Below are 24,988 nucleotides of genomic sequence, written 5' to 3' on the forward strand. Positions count from 1 at the left end.
TGTGCCGGGATTAGCCTCCCACATGACATCCCTGCAATCACAATAAGTGCTCCAGAGCCTCCTATTCACGGCAGCAGGAGCGATAAAGGTCAGGCTCAGAGTGCTCTTTCCCAATTATTCTCCAGCCTGGCCCAGCCGGAGCAGACAAGAGCAAACACGCCGGGACTTCACAGGCTACTGGAGTGCAAAAGCTACTCAGCTTCTCTTTAACATCTTTGGGTTTAATCATCGAGGCTTTGAAGAGTTTGGATGATTTTTTAAATATATTTTCTCAAGGTTATTAAACCACCTGGAGTGGGACAAGCAGACCACAAAGGCAGCTGGAGCCCACGACTGAACTTTTAAACCGAAGAGCTGCGAAATACTGATCCTGGGGCAAGGAAAAATGGATTTCCTCAGGTTTAGGGAGCCAGAATGATCCATCAGTACACAAAGGACTCCTTCCACTACTGATGTGTTTTTGCTGGGAATAATTTATGCAAGAAAAATGGAGCTTTTAGCCTTTTCTCCAGAAAATCACTGCTTTTCAGAGTTACTTGACAGCAGTGATGGTGATGAAGAGGAAATACTTGTATGTGGAGAAGATTTAGAGCTTAATCCTTTTGATGGCTTGCCTTACTCCTCCCGTTATTATAAACTTCTGAAAGAGAGAGAAGAGCTTCCAATATGGAAAGAGAAATATACTTTCATGGAAAGTTTGCTTCATAATCAAATTGTGATGGTGGCAGGAGATGCTAAGACTGGCAAGAGTTCCCAGGTCAGTACAACAGACTTGGTTGGGGTTTTTTTAAAATTATTTTTAGAACATTTAATGTTGTCCACTTTTCTTTTGCTATAACTATTTCACTAATACTATATATTCTTAAAAAATAATTTTGCAATAGTTCAGTATGCACAGCTGTTGCCCTGTATTGGGCACATCAATATCCAAATTTACATTTTCCTTGTATGTGTTATGCTGAGAACTGTCTGGTATTGCAGAATAAAAGCACCCAGTTCTGAAGAGATGCAACACACACAGTTGTATTGAGTTTAGCAGTTCTCAGTGCAGAAACAAATGTGCAGCCAACTATTGTAATCTGAGGTATTAAGGCCAGAGAGGGAAAGTGAAATACAGGAGGTGAATAAACATCAGTGCAGTCAAACATGGATTTAAAATTTATGAAACATTTAAACAACTTTCTTTAAACATTCACCAAAAATTGATACTTTATGTTTGTCTGTTACAAGCAAGTTTTACTTGGTTGATGGTGTTTTTAGGGTTCAGGGTAAGATAAGTTCAAGAGTAACACTTCTCAGATTGTCTCAGATGCTCATAAACAACTAATAAAAATCTCAAACTACAACTTTTCTGTATTAAATACTAAATTTAAAAATATCAAGCCCTTTCTGAACACTGCAGACCACATGCATGAACTGCTACAGTATAAAATCCAGAACCAAATATACACACAGCCTTAGAAAAATTCTGTATAAAATATTATTGTACCCACCAGTATGTTCACTGTTCATTTTTGTTTTGTTTTTATATCCCAATGTAACATCTCAACATGAAAACGTACCAAATGCACACTTCTAAATGTATTACAGAATGTATCAGCTGAAATCTTTCCTTCCTGAAATTATAGGTGTATTTCCACCATCTGCACATAGACCAAGACTAAGTGTAAAATACTTTAGGACTTATCTCAGGATTAGTATTTTAGCAGTAAATAATTCCTTCTACGTTCGGCTGGCCATTCTTTTGTTAATTTTGGGAATTTTGTTGCCTTTTCCTTAATCATGACTAAACTTGGCTTTTTTTGCTTCTTTTTGTCCATCATCACACTGAACCCCAGTGGAAATGGCAAACTCTGCAATGCCTGTTTTGGATTCAATGCATATTCTTACTTGGAAAGCGTGTTCTCGTTCTGATTAGTGCTACATCAGGAAAGACATACAGTGGATTTGCTGTCAGGTCATAAATGAAGGTGATAAAAGTACTCAGGGAATGAAGGATTGAAATCAGTAGGGTTGTTTCTCAGGGAGAATTAATAGTTTCCCTCCCTTCAGCCAGGAGCCAACACTTTTTCCAAGAGCACAAAATTACTTTGCAGAACTCATGCGAAGGCATCACTGAAGCCAAGATGTCAGTTGATTCTAAGCACACAAACATCAACCAGGACTATCAAATTCTGCTCTGACAATATATAACAATCTCAGTCTGTTGCCATAGTAAACAGAGAATTTTCAAGCAAGTGATAGAAGCCACAATATTATTGTTTGTGATTGGGAACAGGAGAAAACTTTCCTGCAGGTAAAGCTGTGGGATAATTGCTGTTGAAGGGCATCTCATACCTGCCAGAGACTTTGATGCTGGACACTGCTGGAGATCACATATTGAACTAGAGACATCACACTTCCCACTGAAAATTCCTATGTTCCTATAAAAGTGACACACACCCACCTGGTGCCTGGAATGGCTTTTGGAGAGCAGTCTTTCTTGTTACTGACTGTAATTTATACACAGCAAACTTTGTATAATAATAAACTACTTGGTAAGAAATGTTAGCTTTTAAATTGTCCTTAAACAAATTGAATAAGATGTAACACGTTGCTGGTTGGTTTTTAAACATTTTTAGAAATACATATATAACTATACCGAATAAATTATTTATGGCTGATGCACCTGATTTTATATGTTGATTAAGTAAAGGATTTGAAATCTAATACTTTCACTAAAATAATATTTATAATGCAATTGTACTTTCTCATGACAATAACACATGAATATTTTCCAGCGTTGATTTTATGTAAATCTATAAATTAGAGCACTGCTGTGCAAGCTGCTAGAGCAGTTCAAGTTTCAGTGATCACTGTTTGCAGAGTAATTCATCTGAAATTACATATATTTACTGTGGCATTTGTCAGTTTAAAGTCCTGTTCGTTGTGGGACGTGTTTCTATGGATATGATACAACACGAGCAGGTTTATTCCTGTCAGCAGCCCCTGACAACAACTGCTCTAACCACGCTGGATCCACCACCAGGTCCTTATTACGACACTGCTGGTGCCACCTCCTCCCTGGAGGCCAAATCTGTCCCTTCTGCAATATATTCAAACTAATCTGAGTCCAGTTGAGAAATTCCCAGGTAAACCTCCTCATTCCTGTTGAGCACTTACGAGATTCCAAGCGCTGACATCTATCAGGGCAGACGATTTCCGAGCGAGCTCAGCGGGTGCTCGCGTTGATTCAGTTGTTCTACGCTGTCAGCTGCTGAATTACAGCCTCTGTTAAACACGTTAAACACTACATCCTGGTGGTTTTTTTCCCTGTTTCCCTGCAGATCCCTCAGTGGTGTGCCGAGCACTGCCTGTCTGCCCGCTACCAGCACGGCGTGGTGGTGTGTGCGCAGGCGCACGGGCAGACGGCGGTGAGGCTGGCCCTGCGTGTGGCTGATGAGATGGATGTCAACCTTGGCCATGAAGTGGGGTATCTCATCCCTTTTGAAAGCTGCTGCACGCCAGAAACTATCCTGAGGTCGGTGCATTTGGGGTTTTAAGGCCTTCAGGCTCGCCTTGAATATTGTGTGCAGCTTTGGGCACCGCAGTATAAGGAAGATATGAAGCCATGAGAGGGTGTCCAAAGGAGGCAACAAAGATGGGCCTTGATTTGAAGCCATGTGAGGACACTGAGGGCACTTGGTGTGTTCGGCTAGAGAAGAGGAGACTGAGGGGAGACCTCACTGCAGTTACAACTTCGTCAGGAGGGGCAGGCACTGATCTCTGCTCTGTGGGGACCAGGGACAGGACCCAGGGAATGGCCTGAAGTTGTTTCAGGGGAGATATAGGTTGGATATCAGGAAAAAGTTCTTCCCCCAGAGGGTGGTTGGGCACTGAACAGGCTCCCCAGGGCAGTGGGCACAGCACCAAGGCTGACAGAGCTCAAGGAGTGTTTGGATGATGCTCTCAGGCACATGGTGTGACTCTTGCAGATGGTCCTGATGCTAAGGGTTGGACTCCATGATTCTTGTGGGTCCCTTCCAACTCAGCACATTCTGTGATTTTGTGATTAATGTGTAGCTCACAGCTCCTTGCAAGTGCAAAAGTTTGCAGCTGAAGCTCTGCAGTTCTTAGCTCTTGAAAACAAAGAAACCCAACACTGCTTTATACAGCTATGTATAATACTTTAAAATGCAGATTTGTGATCAATCAAGAAGCAGTAATGGGTTTGAAGGTGCTAAAAATCATAGTAGAGATTTAAGTGGGCAAAACTTCATCAAGCACCTCAGTGACTTCCTTTTTTTTTCTCTACTTTTGTCTCCTCTATTTTCCAGGACAGGAATGTTCATTATCATAAGAGAACGTGGGATAATCTGTCTCAAAGTAAAGCTGGAATTCAAAAGCCATCCAAAATCATGGCTAGATGAGGGTACATTCAGTAACAAGAGAAGAAAGTATTTGGGAGGATATTTAAGAGATAAGAAATGCATTTAATGTATTAACTATAGGCAGGTGACACCAGCAGCACAGGGATTCAGCTTTTGAGCCTCCCAGAAACTTAGGAGAGTTATTTTCTCTGGTTCCTTAACATGGCAGGCACAAAACTAGATCACAAGCCTTTTTCCCAGCCACCAATTTCCACTGGGGAAGAGGATACTCACCCCTTCTGAAAATCAATTTCAGCCACTCTGCCTTTTGCACATCCTTTCTCTTTTCACAGAGAATGCTGTAAACCTCATCCAGCAGCACAACTTCCTGCAGCTGCTCCAGCTGGGAAAGGGAGATGAATCCTGTCCTCTCACACATCGAAACCTGGTTCAAAATTTCAAAGTCCTGCTGAGCAACACAACAAAAAAATAACATCCTTTAAAAAGAATTTCAGGAGCAGGAATAACAGGGACAAAAGTGAGGGTATGAATTAATCTCTCATCTTGGTTCTGGCACTGCCTCACGTGCTCCTTCTTTTCCTCCTCTGAAAGTATTAGTTCCAAGCTCAGGAATTGTTTGTGGTGTATAATATGCTTAGATAGTTTGGAAGATAAAAGGCAACACAAGTCATGATTTTAGGGCAGAAGTATTTCTTCTTTTGCCTGGAGTATCCTTTCAACCACAGTGCCACTGAGTGCCATTGAATCTCACCGAGTGTGTAGCTACTTAAAGAAGGATTAAAGCATGGAGCTGAGACTGTGCCTTATGAAATCTTTCTTGTTAGAACAGAAAGAACCAAGCTGTCCCCAAGCCCCTGACTGAATATTCCAAGCCACTTTGCAGAGTTTTCTGTTTCTGTGTTGCAGATACTGTACAGATGATATGCTGCAGAGGGAAATGATGTCCACGCCCCTCCTGAGCTATTATGGGGTTATTATCCTGGACGATGTGCATGAAAGGACTGTTGCAACAGATGCATTGCTTGGCCTTCTCAAAGATGTGCTGACTGCAAGGCCAGAGCTGAGGCTGGTGGTCCTCACTGCCCCCCACATGTGCAGCACTCTGCAGGATTACTGTGGCAGCATTCCCGTCATCCGGGTGGAGATGAAGCACCACGCCGAGGTCGTGTATTCCTGCTCCACCCACAGGGACCTCTTTGGGGCTGCCCTGAGGCTGCTCCTCGAGATCCACCACACCAAGGAGAAGGGGAACATTGTGATCTTCCTGGCATGTGAACAGGTAAGGGATTGACCTACTCTATTATTTCTGTGTTTAGATGGCCTATAAATATCTTATTGCCAGTGCCTAAGACCTGTAAAATACTTGTATCTTCTTAAATATAATACTTAAGGTAAAGCAGGGGGGTTTGTGAATACTTTGATAATTTCATGTATTGCAATTCGAGTAAGAACATAATCGTTTCATGAGGAAAAATGCATTTCTCTTGATTACAGGAAATTGAAAAAGCTTATCAAATGATCAGACAGGAGCAGCCTAATTTAAACCCTGACCTTGGCGAACTCATCCCCATCCCCTTATACCCCACAAAGCAAGACCCAATTCCCAAACCAACGCCAGACAAACAGAAATGCTGCAAAAAATACAGGAGGAAAGTGCTGCTCACCACAAGCTTTGGACAATCTTTGATTTGGATTAAAAACGTGACCTTCGTCATCGATGTCGGTGTTGAAAGAAGAAAGGTCAGTAAAGCTAATCAGAGTCTGTCACAAAGGAACTGTGCAGAGGGGCCTTTTCAGGGTGGGGGAAAGGGAAATGTGCAGCTCAGATTGATGAAAATGCTCACAAGAGGACCGTATATTTTTCTTTTCTGTCATAAATCAGGTTCTGTCGTATTTTTAAGATACAAATTAATAAAATCTACATAACTTTCATGGATAGCTCATGTGAAAACCAAGAAAGAAGTCCCAATTACTTCCTAAATTCAGTCAGAAACCAAAAATTTCAAGTTTCTGAAGCCAGATTAACACATCCAGATGAAACTGCCACTCATTTGAGCACCAAACCAAAGACAGGTCACGTATCTCACTTTAGTTTTGGTCCTAACTATGTCTTCAGTATCTTATAGTTAAAACAAAATACAATCAGTTCTTGGGTACCTACTGGGAGATTTCCTGATTTGGTAGATCAATCTCATTCTTTGTTTAATGAGTTAATAATCCATGTAGTGCCATAACCATGTAACACCACGGGATGCTCACACAGGGAAACTCTCCTTTTTAAAGCTGCTTGTGCTCCTTCTGGATGTGTGTTACCATCCAAGCACCTCAAAATGCTGCAATTTATCTAATCAACCTTTGAACTTTTACAGTTTATTCTAAATATGTCCTCAGTTCTTGTTTCCCACCCTGGGAAGGGCTAGTGCAGCTACAAAAAAAAATCTCATTTCTTTCATTCATACAAAACTGATGAACTACAGAATGAGTAACTATGCAGGAACATGTCATTACACATGAGTTTGAAAGCTGCACTACTACAGACTTTGTAACCATCCCACATGGCCTCCTAGTCAAAATAAATATTGCAGTAGTAGGCAAAAGAAACAATATAATACAATTGCTTTCTATAATACAAGGTGGAAGAACCAAAATTGAAGTCAAGCATTCCTAAAATCTTGGAGCAGGGTCAATAATCCTGATTAGCTCTGAGAGAGAAGCCTGTGAACTACCAGGACCTTTCATTTTCATTGCAAAAACCTGTCATTTTTAAGGTTCTTATATGGGGGTTATAAACTAAGTCATACTCCAGTCAAGCTAAAAAAAAGTCCTACTTTGGTGTGCAAGAAAGAAGAGCCTAAAAGCAGTTTTCAATTAGACCATGATAAGCCAACTTATTTCTAAAACTCCAGGGTTTTTGGGTGCCAAAAATGAATCTCATTTCCATAGTTAACCTGAAGCCCAAAGTAAAATTCAGTGCTTCCAGACTTCTGTGAATCTAAAATACGAAGCAATGGGAACAAACCAGTTCCAGCAGTCCTGACAGCCATCAAAACACCTCTACTGGTTATGACATTTTTACCTTTAATTCAATTATTTTGTCCTAACAGCTGTAGTTTAGTCCTGTAACATTCGTCCCTCAGCAATTCAAACACATCCAACCCGTGTGGCTGAAAGTCAGATGAATATCGAGAGAACAGGGAAAGTTTAGTGCAAAACAAAATCCCACCTAAGTCTTACAGCTGGGATATTTACCTGGAGGAAAAAAATTTGTCCCCTGCACTGAAGGATACTTTTTTTTTTTTTTAATAAGACCCTGCTTATGGGAGACAAAGATATTTCAGATGTCATGATTAAAAAGTTGCCTTATCCAAACAGCCCTTTTATGTCTTGCTGAACACTGTGGGGGTTATGGACGTCATTGGTGGCCAGAACAGAGAGTGAATCAGCTCCTCAGTTTAATCAAAATAAAGTATAATTAAGAAAAAAAAAGAAACAGGCCATTGTACATCTTTAATACAGCTGCTGTCTCCTGTACTGAATTGTCAGATCTCAGTGTTAAGACAAAAATCTGGAGTTATGGAACAAAATGTTATTAGACTGTTATTGGAAGAAATAAATAACTTTTTTGATGCTTTTCTAGATGACACCATTTTCTGCTTTAGTAAGGTGCATTTCTTCAGAAAAAAGACATTTATCTTAGAGCACATTTGGAGTTACTGCAAAACTCTCATTTTGTCAGTGCTGACTACTCTCACTTCCAAGCTGGTGACATAAAAAGAAATGAAACTGTTACGACACTTTCTGTAAAATGACCTAGAGAAGAATTCAATAAAGACCATTAATATCTTTGTAGCCTTCTTGTACTTATCTGATGCTTAATATCTCTTTCATTTAAAGGTGTACAATCCTAGAATCAGAGCAGACTCTGTTCTAACCCAGCCTATCAGCAAAAGTCAAGCAGAGATGCATAAACAAATTCTGGGCATGTCTCCATCAGGTAGAATTATCAGCTCAACATTTACATCCATTAGCTCAAATTATTAATAGAATCAAACTGCAATGCGAGGGAAAAAAAATTAAAAAAAGGTAATTTTTCCCGAAATCTCTTCCAGGCAAACTTTTCTGTTTGTATCCTGAGGAATTTGCAGACAAAGAAATGAAACCACATGTCCCAGCCAAAGTGCAGGAATCCAACCTAACCAGCCTGGTGCTCTTCCTGAAGAGGATGGACATTGCTGGCTTTGCACACTGTGACTTCATAAGCAGCCCAGGTAAGGGAGATGCTCCAATTTTTCATCTTTTTGTTATTATTTTTGAAGGTATTTAAATATTAGTTTTGCCCTGTTACTCACAGTATAGTTTTTTATTTAAGTACTTGCAATAATATTACTCTGCTTTTACCTGCTACTACAGTTCCCAATTCAATAGCTGCACTTGAAAAAATACCATAAAGTATCTGAATGGAATTGGAGTGAAAAAAAAAAATCAATATTCCAAATATCTTCTCATCTAAGTTTCATATTATTTTCCCGGAACCCACAAAGAAAATGTGTGTCCCATTGTACAGATATCCAACAAAATAGATCCCTTTAATCAAAAGTTTACAACCCAAATAAAGTACTGTTGTTACCTGGGGGATATATGTGGAGGAAATGAGCTTCCTTCTTATCCTCCAGCATCTCCCACCTCAAATTTACAATGAACTGTTACTTAAGGACAATATTCTTTATAAAATAAACCCAAATAAACTTGCAGTGCTAGACAGGGAATACACTGAATTTTGATGTAAGCGTGTGAAGGAAGTTGCTTTTTTTTCTCCTGACTTCATAATTTAGGACTTTTTCTATAGAAGAGCATTCTCTGTTCTGGCCTATCAAAACACCCAGCAAATCCTGTTGTTGATTTGAAACCCATTAAAGTGAAGGAAATAGCACTGTTTTCATTGGTCTGGGGTGGATAATGGCTTAATTCCAGATAATTTTCCAGTCCAAATAGGAATAATTCTTATATTATCCTGCCTTTCCTCTTGGACACACATGAATTTGAAACAATCACTTGTCTTCTACATGTTGTGCACTGCAATTAATCAACAATAGAGAGTTTAATTCCCACTATTGGGTGTTGCAATAGATTGGAAGTGGAATTTTTAAGAAGAATGTATTCTACTTTTCTCTTGTTTGCCTATTTAGCAGAAACATGCCTAAAAGACATATGAGAAAACATTGCCAGTCTGTGCAAAAGCTGATGCTAATCAAAGTATTTTGTCCTTGTGAGTGTCACCTCCTGTGTTGAATCTAGGAAACCTGCATGGAAAATGCTTATGGAATACAGCTGTCTTCCACCCAAATTTAAACTGTATTTTACTACAAAAAAATATACTAAAACATGTAAGTTTTTTTACTGGATACGAAGAAAGTTGTTCTCGAACTGTAGAACAAATTAGTAAAATTATACCAGGAAAAGCATTCACATTTTGGGATTTAAAGACACAGTGGAGAAGACATTCAGAGAAAATGAAATGCTAGAGGCGTTTAAGGATTTCACAGATGTAGGGATTGTAAGTTTTGGCTGTATTTTGGATAATGCAGCTGAAGAAAAGCATTGTGTTGATGAGTACAAATCATGAAAGCATTTGGTGAATGCATGAGCTTTACTTGGATGGACTTTAAATATGAAAAAGTTTGTGCTAACTAGCCCAAAAGTGTGAGGTCGAGTATTGAATAGTTTTAGGAATTACTGAAACAGTGTGAGGAATGTCAGACAAACTGTTTGAACAAAGGAAAAATCCCACAAACTCTGTAGGGGTCCCCAGGCAGGAGATGAGAAAGTCTGCACCATTTCCTGGTCTCCTTCCCATCTTAGGCCACACACAATTAAATATTTGAGACAGAGCTGTAATGGTCTAGTACAGCTCTTCACTTATCCTAGGATAGGTCACACATTGGCTTTCTCTCCACTTTAGAGCAGGCAATGAACTTTTCTCCTACTGGTACTTAAACTGATCCCCCACCACAATCCCCCCTGTAAACCTGACGTGATCAGAACACAGTCTGAAGGACCTGCTGTGAAACACATTTGTCTGAAAGGAACAGGAACACTGAAGGAAGGAATTTGTAAGGGGAGTCAGTTATTGTATTAGACCAACTTACAGAACTCAAAACACACGTCAGGCTTTCAAGCACATAAACCCCAGAATGGTTTGAGTTGGAAGGGACCTTAAAGATCATCCAATTCCACCCCCTACCATGGGCAGGGACACCTTCCACTAGCCCAGGTTGCTCCAAGCCCTGTCCAGCCTGGCCTTGGACACTTCCAGGGATGGAATTTGGGTCCTTCATCTTCACAAGAGCTTTGGGTCAATGATCCCAGCTTGTGAAAGCCTAAGTTTTCTCATTCTGTGCCAAGATAGACCCAACCAGCCACAGATACTCAATGCTACACTGATCTCCAGTAGTTAAAATCCAGCACAATTATACAAATAGATATATATAAATATATAAAATAGACTGACCCTAAAATCACACCATGGAGCCCCTGCTGCCCAGCTCCAAATATCACTGGTACCCAGTTACAAGGGAGCTCTGAAGGTTTTTATTGCTAGTTATAAGGTCAAATAGATGTTACACCTTCTCTGGGTTATGTGCTGCAGGACAGTGATGCAGAGGAGGCAAAGAGAAGAGCTCTCAGAGACGGAAAGTGTCCTCTCCTGAGCAGGAGATTTTACCTTCCCGAAAAGGCTTCATTATCTATCATAGAATCATAGAATCACAGAATGGTTTTGGGTTGGAAGGGACCTTAAACATCATCTAGTTTCAATTCCCTGCCACGAGTTTGACTATTCCATGTCTCTTCACCTTGGACTTGATTTCCCTTCAAGAAAGGGAGTAAAGACACGACAGCATCTCCCATGTGCCACAGGTTTTCCTCTGGACCCTTTCTGCCCAACTCACATTCTCACCTTTCCTTTGCAAAGGAACAGATGGAGGCTTGGGGTTTTTTTTTAATCCATGCCGAACTTCTCCTAAACAAAACAATGTTTTCACTGAGATGAGTAAGGTATGGACAGGAACTGGTGAATAAACTAATCAGAAGGACACTGACATTCATAGCAAGAATTCCAAGTACTTCACAGTCCATTTCCTGCACGTGAAGGAGAGAACATACAGCAGATAAGAAGTAAAAATTACATCAGTAAAACATTTTATTTCTGCTCAGCAACAATGTGCACAAGGGTATTTTTTCCTCTGCTCTTTGAGGAAAAATAAAAGCTGGGATTAACTCTGACTCATTACTGCATTATGAAAGCAACAAACATGTCAGGCTTACAGCTGCTGCATTTAATTCATGCCATAATCGAGAGCAGCTAATGCAGCTTGTTACCCTTTTTAGGATTCATGAGCCATATGAAAATGTATCTGGCACTGCAGCTCTGAAGTGCATTACTGGAATTCCTGTGCCACTATAACAGGGATGTGTTTACATTTGCATCAGCTAATCAGATAGATTTTACTGTGTTTTATAATGGGACAAAAGAATTCCAGTCCCATGGATTGCAGCAGCGTTATGTGTTTTTGTAAATCACTGGAAAATCCTCATTTAAACTATGCAAATCAGTATAAAGATGAAGCCGTGTAAAATTTCTGTAAGAAATCAAGGTGGAAGCAGTTTGCAGATTCTGCATTCATTCACAATTACCATAAACAACTTTCAGAATAAAGTATTTGTTGATGGTCATGGAGACCATGAAATTTGACAGCTGCGCTATTACAACCCCACCAAGAATATATTTCTAGAAAATCCATCATAACAAAAGTTGCATAAATGTGTATAATTTCAAATTGTTCCAGGAAAGAAAACTGTTTGCTTATATTTTCAGTAGAAACAGACTGTCAAAGACAGAAACTCAATGTACCATGTAAGGTCTGCTCAACAGAGACCACTTCATGGCAGATTTAGTATTTCAAGTTTACTTGTTAATTCTTTGATGGTTTGATTTCTGAATTTCATCAGTTTAGTGTTATGTCTCCTAATGAAAAGCTTTCTGATAGCATAGACATGGCCACATAGGTCATGGTCTGTGCTGTACAAATCAGTGGAAAAGGATAAAAGGAATTGGAGGAGGTAAGGACCAGACAGCAAACAAAGAAAGGAAGGACAACCTGTCCCTTGGCAGCAGGAACAAGGGTCAGGGCAGTAAATACAGTCTAATAACTGAGCCTACACCCCACTGAAAGTAGCCAATTCCTTAGAGCTTGTATCACAAAGGGCATCCCAAAATTGCCCAGAGAAGCTGCGGCTGCCCCTGGATCCCTGGAAGTGTCCAAGGCCAGGTTGGATGGGGCTTGGAGCAACCTGGGACAGTGGAAGGTGTCCCTGCCCATGGCAGGGGATGGAATGAGATGGGCCTGAATGTCCCTCACAACCCAAACCAATCTGGGAATCTAAGACGAAAAATGAGAAGAAGGGAGGGCAGTAATGATATATAATATTATTTAAATGATTCTCTTTATGGATATACATGTTGCACAGTCATGTAGGTGCTCTGAGGGTGACACAGAGCAGACAGAAAACAAATGTTGCTAAGCAGTCAGTGCTATCCCTGGTGTGCAGATATTATTCAGTGTATGCTGTCAGGAAAGTGCAGGTCAGGCTCTGCCTTGCCTGTCCCTCCTGGCAGAAAACACAGCAGGGACCATGACCAGCCTCACTGGAGGGATGAAGCAGCGTAAGGGGGAATGGAAAGACTGCAAAGTGTGAGTTTGGAAAAGCAATGTTTAATGATCAACTATAATTTCAAAATAATAGTTATAGAACTAGTGGCTTCAGAGCAAGACAGACTCATGAAAAATCCTCCCTCGGTTACAGGGGAAAAAAGAGAATCAGGATGGAATCTGCACACAGAAGCCTGTGCTTGGAGAAGAAAAGCCTTTCCATGATTTGAGGAAAGTTGGCACTAGATTTCTCCATATCTTCAGTTTGCTATCCAAGGAGCAATGCTAAAAAACAGTAGCAGCATTCCCCAGAACTGTTCTCCCTGCAGTAATTACTTTGGCAGTTCTTCCTGTTGCTCAGCCCAACAGGAGCTGGAAAACTTGCTGTTTGCCAGGCAGTGAATCAGCTCTTTAAAGACAACATCCCTTCACCTGACATTCATGTCAGCTCTAACTTTACAACAGTTATTTCCATGGAAAGAAAAGCTCTACCAAGAAAAAGATATTTTACTTACTCAGTGTTTGCACAGAGTAGAAAGAACATAGGAGCTGTGGATCCTAAGTGGACTATTAAAAATTTTGAAATTTAAGTTTCCTGTCTCTAATATTCACTTATTTTTGAACTTTGACCAAATCCCTAAATCACTTGTTCCTTATGCAACAATAATAATACTATCTGGTCACACCTCGAGCACTTAATTTCAGCCATGTGGGATGTGACACTGAAAAGACTACAGGTGCAGCTATCTTCAGAGACATAATTTACTTGTTCATGTCAAAGTTACAAAAAACTGAAACAAAGAATATCATTTTAAGTAGTTTGAGACTCTCAGATAAATGAGTTCAGTGCTAACAATGACAATTAATTTTATATTTGCTTTCCTAAGCCTAAGAATGATCAAGAGCAGGGTATGCATTTCTATAAAACTGGTCAGAGTTCCTGAAACAAGCCCAGAGCAACCCAGTCTTGAGCAGCCAAAGAACACAGACAAGGGAAAGACAATATCAGATTAGGAAATACCTTTTCAAATTCCAGGGATGTGACAGTTTCTTGGTGAAAGCACAGGACACATCTTGAGAGCTTCTTTTTAACTCTGTGAAAGCAGCGGTGGAGCCACAAAGCTTTGTGGTTCAGCAGTGACTGGAGTTGGCATAAACCCCTAAAAATAATGACATTTGCTGGCTAGAAATAATTGTAAGACAATGCACAACTCTTCTTTAAAGAAGGGGTTTCCATATCTAAACATCTCCACTACTTTTGGTTTGTCACAGTTTTTATTTAAATAGGATCACACCATAAAAAAACTCTCCAGTGAGCACTTACTGTTCTTACACTGATTTTTTACTGATTTTGTGTCTCAAAATGCAGCCCCATATCTGAAAGCCCTACTCTGTATTTTTTATTTTTTACTGTTCCTTCACCTGCTCTAATCCTTTACTATCTTGTCCTTTCTAGAGCAATAAAACTCCAGGAGTCTTCTTTTTCTATTTTCAGAACACTCGTAGCAAGACAGGGAAGTAATTTGTGCTTATAAATCTCAAGACAACTAACTCTAGGGCATAAAAATGCAAACTACTGATGCCATCAGGAGATCGAAATTGGCTGCCATATAACCATATATTTTGTAAGTTCTAGCACAAACTATTTTGTTGATTTCTGGAAATTAGCTTTCCATGATTCCCTGGTAATTACCATGTATCTGAATGACCATTCTACTCTCCCTGTATTTTCAGCCACTGATATTTATTTCCTGTCACTGACTCTTAGTCATCATCAGCTGTTACTTTTCATTTCTTTAAAACCCCTAAGTATTTTCTTCTCAGATGCTTCAGCTTTTGTAAGGGCTCATCTTTTATCCCATTAAACCTCATACACCTGGCAATAAAAGTTCTCTCTAGACAGAAAGCCCTCATGTTGTAAAGGCAGAAGTAGGAATTCTGAGTGAAGCAGGTCCACAGTTTTAACAAGAATTTACAGACACCTGAGAATTTGTCTGAAAACTGGGTGTTTTAAAGTGAAGCCACAACACTGGAAGATTTACATACTGGAGAAGTTGTATAAAAACTCACGTAAGGGGAAATAACAAATCATTTTTTTTTTCCCTTCAGACATTAGCAACAGAAAAAGGTTAAAAACAACAGGTGCTTGTTTGCCTCCCATCTTACATTTTTTCCTTACTTGATTATAAGTAGTTAATTACAGAGAGATGGCAACAAACTAAAAGTTCACTGCCAGTGAAGTAAAAAACTCCTCTTAAGATCTTCTTGCAGCTGTGGTGTTATGGAGAAATGGGACCCACCAGCTAATTACAGCCTTGCTTTGCTTTTAACCTCGGTGATCAGAAGTGGCCTGCCAAGAGACATTCCCATTCCCAACAAATGCAAGAAATTACTTCTAGTCACCTAATGAAGACACAAGTCCAAATACACCCCCTGCCTGGGTGGGCAGCTGTGACTAGGGCTTGGTTATTTTATTTTGAGGTTTTTTTCACATTAATATGCAAACTGCCAGCAGCCCATAGAGGGCTGACAAATTGCCAGAGCACTCATTAACTTCTAGGGCTGGGGATGAGGCCAAGTCCTGCTGCAGTGGAATTTTTGCCACCAGCTTCAAGGGGACTAGAATTGAACTTGTTATCCATAAAACTGAGGATACATCAAGCAGTTCCTAAAACTGGCATAAGGAGGGAGTTGCTGCAGTGACCAGAGGGCAGTTATGGATACAGATGAGCTGGTACTCATAAAACACATTGACCATTGCAGTAACACCTGGGGTAGAAATCTACCTTTGAAAAGAGATGGGAGGAAAGAACCTTCACACTTCAAAAGCTCCCAAATTTCCCCCAATGTCTTTCATTCTCTAGCAACGACTTTTTGGAGAGTAGGCTTGACAGCTTCTACCCAGCCTTCAGGTTCCCTCTCTCCAGCCCCAGGACTGGAGCCAGCATGCACATGAAGCTCTTTGCTCGTTTGGCCACAGGGACCTACTTTCATCATCATCAGATTTCCTACAGACCTGCTCAAGTTCTAATTTTAAGTATTGATTTGCTCAATCCTGTCCTTTCAGGACATCTTCCTATATTTTCATTATGTTTTCACCTCACTGTTCTCACTTCTACCTATGGAGGTTGTAAGGAAGTTATAGCCTCCAATAAGAGAAAATTGAACAGTTAATTTTGTGGAGTGAGAAAGCCCAGCCAGTTGCTAGAGATACATTTTCTTTTATTACATTCCCATTTTTCTTCTGACACCATGAGAAACTACATAAAAAAATTAAAAATTAAACAAAAAGGCAACCAACTCCAAATACCTGTAAGAATAAGATAGTTACAATTTCTGTAACTGTTTGTCTTCTGTTTAAAAAGCTCTTTCCTAGAGCTGTTCTGTATCCCTCAGCACCCCTCAAATGAGACCACCCCTCTTTAAAAAGAACAAACATGCACCCAAGAAAACACCTGAAGGCTGCCAATAGTGGAAGGAGTTTTGACACAGTCTGGGGGCAATAAACTATTTAGCATTGTGTCTGGGCTTTTGACAAAAACTGTTCCAACATGAAAATTATCAACCAAGTTATCTACAGCTCTCTGAGTGTTACCTCTTAATTTCTTCCTCCAGACTCTTCTCAGCCTTCCGTTCATCTATTACTTTTTCTTCTTACTTATCGTCAAATAAAAGAATTTGACTTTTATCATTTTTACACAGGAAATATAAAACTGAAATACTATAATGAGCATTCATTCATTTTTAAGTAGCCATTCTCAAGAACTGGAATTCTCTGTCCTCTTTCTCAGCTCCTGAAAGCCTGATGCAGGCTTTGGAAGATCTGGATTACCTGGCAGCCTTGGATAACGATGGAAACCTTTCTGAATTTGGAATTATTATGTCAGAATTTCCCCTGGACCCACAATTGTCCAAGTCCCTCCTGGCCTCGTGTGAATTTGAGTGTGTGGATGAAATGCTCACCATCGCAGCCATGGTAACAGGTACCAGAAATCATGTCTTACTGCTTGGCTTGTGCCACCTGCCAAATCCATGTGCTTTCTTTCCAAGTCTATCCACAAAAGCAAATTTTTGTTGTTCTCATCCTGCTTATTACAAATACATTAAAATCTTTGGCTGTTTTAAGTCTTGCCTTGGTGTGCAATGAAATATAAGTAATGACTCCATAAGAAGCATTCCATTTCCATGCTTCAGCTGCCTGACTGGGCTTCCAGTCTTTTGCCTTCAAAACATCCCGTCAAAATTAACTTTCTTATCCCATATTAATCTACATTTGTTACAGACAAAGTTAGGGGAATTTCTGATTATAAACAATATTGAACTGTTGACCTACAAAGAATTACTTTGTGAACTTGTCTCTCTACTTCAAGTATGTTATAAAACCAACATAACTTCGGACTCTCAGGTAGAAAGGACATAAACCCACAGGATATCAAGCTGCATTAATTGTTCTCCATATATTAATTGTTCTCCAACTTTATGCCCAAGCTGGGTTGATTTTTAACAGTGGCCCTAAACTTGTGATAAAATTTTTAAGTACATGTAAAAAATGTAAAAGACTGAGCACAGGCACAACTTAGATTTTAAAAAGTTCAACCACCTCCAAAGACACAACCGAAGTGAAATGTACTGGGAGGCACAATTTTCAGTATATAGGGGCAAATTAAGGCATTACAGCTGTAAATTTAGTTTCTTTCTATAATAAATAAACCACATGGATTCTGGCTAAATTGGATCATGACACTATGAGGCATTTTTGGCAGCATTCTGGGAGAAAGCTGCTCACCTTCCTTTCTGTCTACAGCACACATTAACTCAACAAGAGACTGAGAGGAACCCTATTAAATAAACCCTTAGTGGGTTCAGCTCTTCAGCAGCTGGACACCAAAGGAAACTGAGGAAGGAAAAAACCAACATAACCACTGTGTTGATTTTTTTCCAAGCTCCTAATTGCTTCTTACACGCTCCTCCTGGGACAGAGGAGATCGCCCTGACCTGCTGGAGAAGGTTCTCCCACCCTGCAGGAGATCACTTTACTCTTATCAACATCTTCAATGCCTTCAAGGAAGTCAGTGCTAGCTCTACAAACCAAGGTGAGTGTGCCCATACCAAAAGGAAGCACATTGGGACCATTTGGAAAAGACAAACCAAAAATCTGATCAGCTGTTGTCATAAACCCTTCCTGAATGATTCCTTCCAGAACTGCTGATTTGCAGGGAGAAACCTATGAGAGTGGCTATTGCTAACGAATATTAGTTTATTAACTAATTGAAAATAACCTAGGACAGCAGCCCCCATCCAACATGGATATGCAAGCACTGTTCCAGTAGTCATTTAAAGTGACACTGATGGTTCCCTCTGTAAAAGCCCAAATCCAGGTTTAAGATGTGAAAGGACATAAACACAGCTCAGGAGGCCCTCGATTCCCTCAGCAGCCCAACAATTCTGATGGTTTTTTTGATAGCTGTCAACTCAAAGAAAAGCTAAGGGAAAAATGGAAAGTAGTAAAGGTCACATTAGGAAACCAACTAAAAGCCAGGGGACTGCACAGCAGCAGCAGCTCTTCACAGCATTTTCCTGTGCTCAAACATCTTGCTCTGGGTCATTAAACCCGAGTCCAGTGCTTAGACCATGGAGGGATAAATCTGCACACTCTAAGTAAAACCCTCAGACAGGAAAGAAGGATTATTTTCCATTCAGTCATGCTGGATGCTGAAGGGAAGTCCAGGAGAACCAGTCCTTTTCCAGAATGCAGGGCCATCACCAGCACTACAGATGTGATTTCAGCTCCATATCCTGGCCTGAACCCAGAAGGCCTGAAAAACAGAGCTGCTACTCATTCTCTTGAAAGCTGTCACTTTTAACAGACCAAATGAGGGATTTTATTCAGAAAGAAACAGTTAAAGTTCTATAAAACTAAGTGAGGATATCAGGAACTGCCCACTGACTTCACAAGGAACATCAATGAGCCCAAGACATCTGTGTGGCTCATTACCAGAACTGCAGACAGTCCAGACACAGCTACTCCCTCCAAAATGGTTTTAATTTCTCGCTCTACTCAGAGAGCATTTCAGAGCAGGATCTCTGTGGATTGTACCTATCAACAAGACTTTGCTTTGAGCCAAAATACTGGTTTTTTTTCCTCCCCAGAGTCCAGCACTGAGAAGTGGTGTCGGGATTATTTCCTGAGCTGTCCTGCTCTGAGGATGGCAGGAATCATCAGAGCCGAGCTGGTGGAGATTATGAAGCGCATTGAACTCCCCATTTCACAACCAGACTTTGGATCAAAAGAAAATGCACTAAACGTTAAGAAAGCTCTCTTATCTGGTTACTTCATGCACGTAAGGAAAAATACCGTGGTTTGATCTTGCTGCATTGTTAAATCATACAGAATGCTTTCAGAGAATTTAAGTTGGTGAAACCTCTTGGTCACCAAAAAGAATAAAAGTCATTTTTTCCATGGTGTATCAAACACTTCCACCCATTCCAACCTTTTCTCTGGAGTTCAGCCATCACAGAATAAGAAAAAAGCAATAAGAAAACTGTCATTATGACTTTCACTTAAAGAACTCTTTTACCCCAAAAAACTCTTCTACCTTGTAACATTCTCTTAAACATTATTTCCTTTTTGAAGGTGAAAATACCCTGGAAATAGAGAAATGACTTGAATATATTTAGGTGCACATAATACACAGCTTACTTCATCTCAGCCTAGTAAGATACTCTGATTGTAATTGTAAACATAAACAAGATTAATTTATTCCCACTGGAACACGTTTTCCTTCACATCACTGTGCTTCATCTCAGCACAAGAATGACCCCTCCAAACTACACTATTTCAAGTGTCCTGCCACACATTGTATTTCAAAGTCCATGAAGAGTATATATCTTAAAGAATATATGTTTATGTTTTCACACAGACCCTTCAAAGCCAAGTTCAGACACTTATGTACTCACCTGCCCTCCTCTGTTGCAGAGTTTCCTTTCAATTATACAGATGAACATTTTCTTTAAGCCTCATTTCATGGCATCCAGTCCCCACCTTTCCCACACAAATTTGGGAAGAGGTTTAGCCTCTCCAGTTGAAAGTGTCTGAAGGCAAGTTTAATTTCTGATTTTAATATATTAGGCAAACACTGATCAATTGAGCAGTGGATGACTCCCTGCATTCTTTTTTTTTAGATTGCTCGTGATGTGGATGGCTCAGGGAACTACCTGATGTTGACACACAGACAAGTGGCCCAGCTCCATCCTTTCTCATCCTATTACAACACCAGAAGGATTCCTGAGTGGGTTTTATTCCACGAGTTCAGTCTCTCAGAAGACAATTCCATCCGAGTCGTCTCTGAAATATCACCCGATCTGTAAGTTAACAATGATGAAACTGCTTCTTCCCTCCTGCCTCTACCACAGCATCATCACTTTGTGGGGATAAAAACCAATAAACCAGTAAAAGAGGCATAAGAGAAAAGGATAATCTCCATACCTAGTCAAGCAAGAGGAGATGGCATCACTGTAAGATGAAGAAATTGTTGCTTTTCACACTTTTTATATTCACTGGTGAATATATGTGGGATAAATTTTATTTCTTTGTTGCCAGAATTGTTCTGTCACTGTGTGTAGCTTTGCTTGATGGCTCCATTTTCCTTCAAAACACTCACTGCATTAAGGCTCAGAGCTACTAGAAAAGGGAAAATGTGTGATCTCAGCCCTTACCATTATTTTTGGGCAAAACAAAACATGATTTAAGTCAGCCTTCTGCATTTCCCAGCATGTGCTGATCTGTTCAGGTACTGAACTAAGTCTCAATAACTGCCACTGTAACTGTCATCAATTGAAAAAAATACCTTATAAGTTGCAAAAGCTTCTCACAAAGTAAAATATACAGAAATAAAATTCAAAGAGTTAACCAACCAGTGTACTCACAGACTAATCCAGCTGGAAATGTCTTTGTTCCCTGAAAACCTATTTTCCAGCAAATCTTTTTTTCAACATGTTTTCTGTACCCAGCCAGCTGAATCATCCTGTATCAACTCTCTACAGATTCAAGAGGCTACAGTCTTCCTGCTGCAAAAATCTCTTTACACCAAGAATATACATTTCCCTGTCCCATCTTTTCTATTTCCCATTTTTATAGGAGAGCCTTTTTCATAATGTTATTGAACCAGTATGTTCCAAACCAGGAAAATGACTATTTAATGCCATCTGCACCACTGAGAACTGAACAACAATCACCTCAAGTGAGGACTGAGTATATTAAATGCAAGTCTAATGAAAGCACAAAATACCACTACATCTTTCAGAGAATTTTGGTTTCTCACAGACAGGTTGGATTTTGGGTTGAAATACCAACTTTGCAGCTTTTATGCATCACCTTTTGCGTATGAGTGGAAATAGTTATTCAAATATTTCAGAATTCAATTTTAATTGAATTATGTTTTGTCTCATTTCCTCTCCAGGTTCGCTGAGCTGGTACCTCAGTATTATTTCAGCAATCTTCCTCCTAGTGAAAGCAAGGATATTCTGCAGGAAGTGATCAATCACTTGTCACCTGTTTCAACCTCAAAGGAAGAACAGAAAACTACCAATGACAACCAAGAAAACGAGGAATTTCCCACCGAGGCTCCCACTGAACAGAGATGTGCCATTCAGTGATTTCAGACTGAACTATGACATAGTGGACAACTACAAATAAAAGCAATATATGCAAAGTACATCACCACCTTAACACATGTAATTATTTCAAACTTTTGACAGAAATGTATTTGACAGAAGAAACGCAAAGAAAAAGCACTTTTCTCAACAAAAGGAGTTGCATCCATTATTTCATAACAAAAACACATGACTTAATTTTGGTTAAAAATACACTGAGCAGATCTTCAAGTTTTCTTTTGACACTGGGATTTTATTGACTGCTTGATGATGATACCAAAGTAAAATCGGATGAAATATTTTAAAAATATTAATTTGATGGCTGTTTTTAGGAGCACAGAGGAGGCATTTGAGTGGAACAAAACTGTTACCACCAAGTCTCGTGTGAAAATATTGCCAAGTCAGAGTTCTGCAAGGGCTGCCTTACAAAAACCTGGTGTTTGCAGGGGAGTTCAGAGTGAGAGGTAGTCTTTGAGTTTCTCCATAATGGCACTCATTCCATCAGCTGGAACTATCATAACAGTCCTCAAAGGCTTCATGGGTACATCATCAAAGGACCATCTGCCACCCAAGCAGGTGTCGCTTTCCTCTTGCACACAGTAGTTGAACTTCAGGAGGGCTTTCTGAAGGACACAAATAAAAGCACTCAGGTTAAAATTCTTCATTAGCATGAAGACAATACATCACCTAAACAAAGCAAAAATAATGAACCTATTATGCCATGCTTATTAAAAAGTTTTCTCCCATCTCAAAAGGTCCACCCAAAAAAATTCCGCTATTAAGAGTTTTAAACTGTCTGCTTTTCACAGGATTTATATGATTCATATTAAATTCTAAAATGACTGCTATCATTACAGTTTAGGATCAGAAAAATTACCTAAGACAGAGGGGGGGAAAAAAAAAATCAATGTCCCCTTTATACTCTTACTGTGCCTTATTTTAGGTCGTTTTAAGGCAGCACCTCATTCCATACAATCACATGAAGAAAGGCCAATCCTTAGAAGCTATTGTGCAACTAACAGGGATCTTGGACAGGAAAATCAGGCTCTTAATAGACCTTCAACCCTGGAACAAGAGCAAACCACCGTGTAATTCTGAGAATTAGCCAAAACCCAGATAAAAGGGACAGCAGGAGAATGCAGGTGGAACTGAGCCTGCACTAAAGATGATGGATTGGTGTGGACAACATCTGGAAGGCCTGAGGCTGTGAGAAGGCTCTGCTCCCTTCATAGCCTACTCTTAAAACTGCTCAGAGTGCTAAAAATTAACATATCTGCAAGGATATGAGGAACAGTAATTCCCCTCTTTCACACTGCCAGTAGAAATCAATATTAAGGGCATGGGCACCAATATGAATCCTGAAGAGAGTTTCAAAAAGCTCTTGGAAAGGCTGGAGCCACTGGAAGACATATATGTGCTTCTCCAAATAGGCAGGTGTTTATAATGTGTATTATTTCTTTTCAGGGATATATATATACTGCATACAAAGTCCCTTTTTATTAGCTTTCCTAGACAAAATACCTGATGGATAAGGAATATGTATCTAAGAAATGTTTCTAGTTTTCCCACAAGTCAGATTAAGGAGTATGAGCTGAACCATTTAGTAGAAAAACTTCCCTAACCACTTCCCTTTGCAGGGAAAGTTAAAATCCAGTCTCCTTTTAGGTTTGCTTCCCACTAACAGTATCTCAAGGCTGTAAATTTAATTTCTGAAGAACCACCACGTTAAATGAGGGGCTTTGCTCAAGAACAATATGAGCAATGGAAGCCCTAAATCTTTAATCAATTCCAAGTCTGGTTATAATAGATTTCCTGGTTATAATTTTAAGGAACAGAATAAAGCCCAGGGAACTGCCAAGTGGAAAAAGGCTTCTCTCTGTTTTATATGGCTGCAAGTGTCTGCCTCATCACATTTAATACTATTTTATGGCAATCTAATTAACCTTCTGTGTGATCAGGGAGGATATATACTCCAACACTAATTTAACATACACGCATTCTTAAATGCAGAGACCCTACTTCATCTAACACCCTCCATAATGTTTAAAATGAATTTTTTTTTTTTAAGACTGTTAAAAAAAGAAAAGCACTTTCAGTTTGAGTCCACCCACTTGAGCCAAAAATGACTGCAATTTACTTGAAAGCACACAATTAATTAGCCTTTAGAATGCCAGCCAAAATAACAAAGCAGAGAGGAACACAGAACAGCCCTTCTGGAATGTGACACCCAGGGACACACGAGCATCACAGGCTGCTCCCTGTCAACTTCTCAACAACACAGAGAGCTCAGGTTCAGCTGCTGTGGCAGGAACACAGAAAGAAAATCCCCAACTTGTTACTGCACTGAGGTAGCAATATTTCCTGTGGCTAAGAATGAATTCCCCCACTTACATGTTCCTTCTTCCCAAGAAATAAAATTACAGCCCTACCACAGCCTCTCACTGAGAGTCATGAATGATCACACACAGCAACCCTGGCCATTAACCACACAGTGCATGTGCAAGGACTTCATCCTGTAGGCACTGCCAGAAATGAAAAATAATGGTCCCTTGACAAAGCAATAATATTGTAGAATAGGATTTTTAAAGCTTGGGAAAAAAAACACCACACGATAAAAAATTCCTTGCATTTCAAAGCACGTTTTTAATTTAATTTCCTGCATCTTCCCCTCACCTGATCTGGCTTGGGACCAGAACTGTGTAGACAGATTGCCTTAGGAGATAGGAAGTAATATTTTCATCTCAGTATTTTTAGCACTTTTTATTAATATACTTGCCCTGAGTAGAAGAGACAGAAAAGGGAAATGAGAGCTACTTGTTTGGATCTTCAGAAGTTTTTTATTCTGAGCATTTTTTGAAAGTAACAGAAGGTGACCAAAAGGAAACACAAATCAGTGCACAAAAATAGCTTAATTGCTCATCTCTCAACACTACTCTAAAAAACCCTGGATTTAATTTAAAAGGAGTTATGATCATATCCTGTTAAAAGCTCCTCTTAAATTTAAGGTAAAACACCTTTTTCGGTGATCCATAAAGAAAAATTAACATCTTAAATTAAAAGTATCACGTGTTACCTCATGAAAGAATTCTTCCTCTGCATTTGCAAACATTAATTCCTCCTTTTGCTGATTTCTCCCTTCCCTCCTCTTAGAATTACTCTTTGTGGCTTCTGTGAAGGTTTTGCTGATAAGAAGATAATAGTGACACTTCCCACAAGGTCTGTTTGTTCTCTGTGCCTCAGTCAGCTCTTTCCTAAAGA

General features: G+C 39.7%; 2 protein-coding genes across 2 annotated transcripts in view; one reads left to right on the forward strand and one right to left on the reverse strand.

Annotated features, from left to right (window-relative positions):
* DHX32 (DEAH-box helicase 32 (putative)) lies at positions 1-22,499 on the forward strand. Its single transcript, XM_027726456.2, has 11 exons — positions 1-757; positions 3,327-3,520; positions 5,277-5,649; positions 5,865-6,110; positions 8,265-8,364; positions 8,480-8,638; positions 16,870-17,061; positions 18,022-18,171; positions 19,229-19,419; positions 20,261-20,442; positions 21,538-22,499. The coding sequence occupies exons 1-11, from the start codon at positions 488-490 to the stop codon at positions 21,731-21,733; spliced, it is 2,253 nt and encodes a 750-aa protein (XP_027582257.2). The 5' UTR covers positions 1-487; the 3' UTR covers positions 21,734-22,499.
* LOC113990757 (BRCA2 and CDKN1A interacting protein) overlaps positions 21,957-24,988 on the reverse strand; it is a 10,125-nt gene continuing 7,093 nt past the window's right edge. Inside the window, exons 6-7 of the mRNA XM_027726457.2 lie at positions 24,804-24,981; positions 21,957-22,353 (exon numbers count right to left, since the gene is read on the reverse strand). Of these exons, the coding sequence (XP_027582258.1) occupies positions 22,183-22,353; positions 24,804-24,981 (349 nt within the window). The 3' untranslated portion in view covers positions 21,957-22,182. The remainder of the gene's footprint in view (positions 22,354-24,803; positions 24,982-24,988) is intronic.

This window comes from Pipra filicauda, unplaced genomic scaffold, assembly GCF_003945595.2.
Source record: "Pipra filicauda isolate LSUMZ 115617 unplaced genomic scaffold, ASM394559v2 scaffold395_size657635_pilon, whole genome shotgun sequence".
Lineage (NCBI taxonomy): Eukaryota > Metazoa > Chordata > Aves > Passeriformes > Pipridae > Pipra > Pipra filicauda.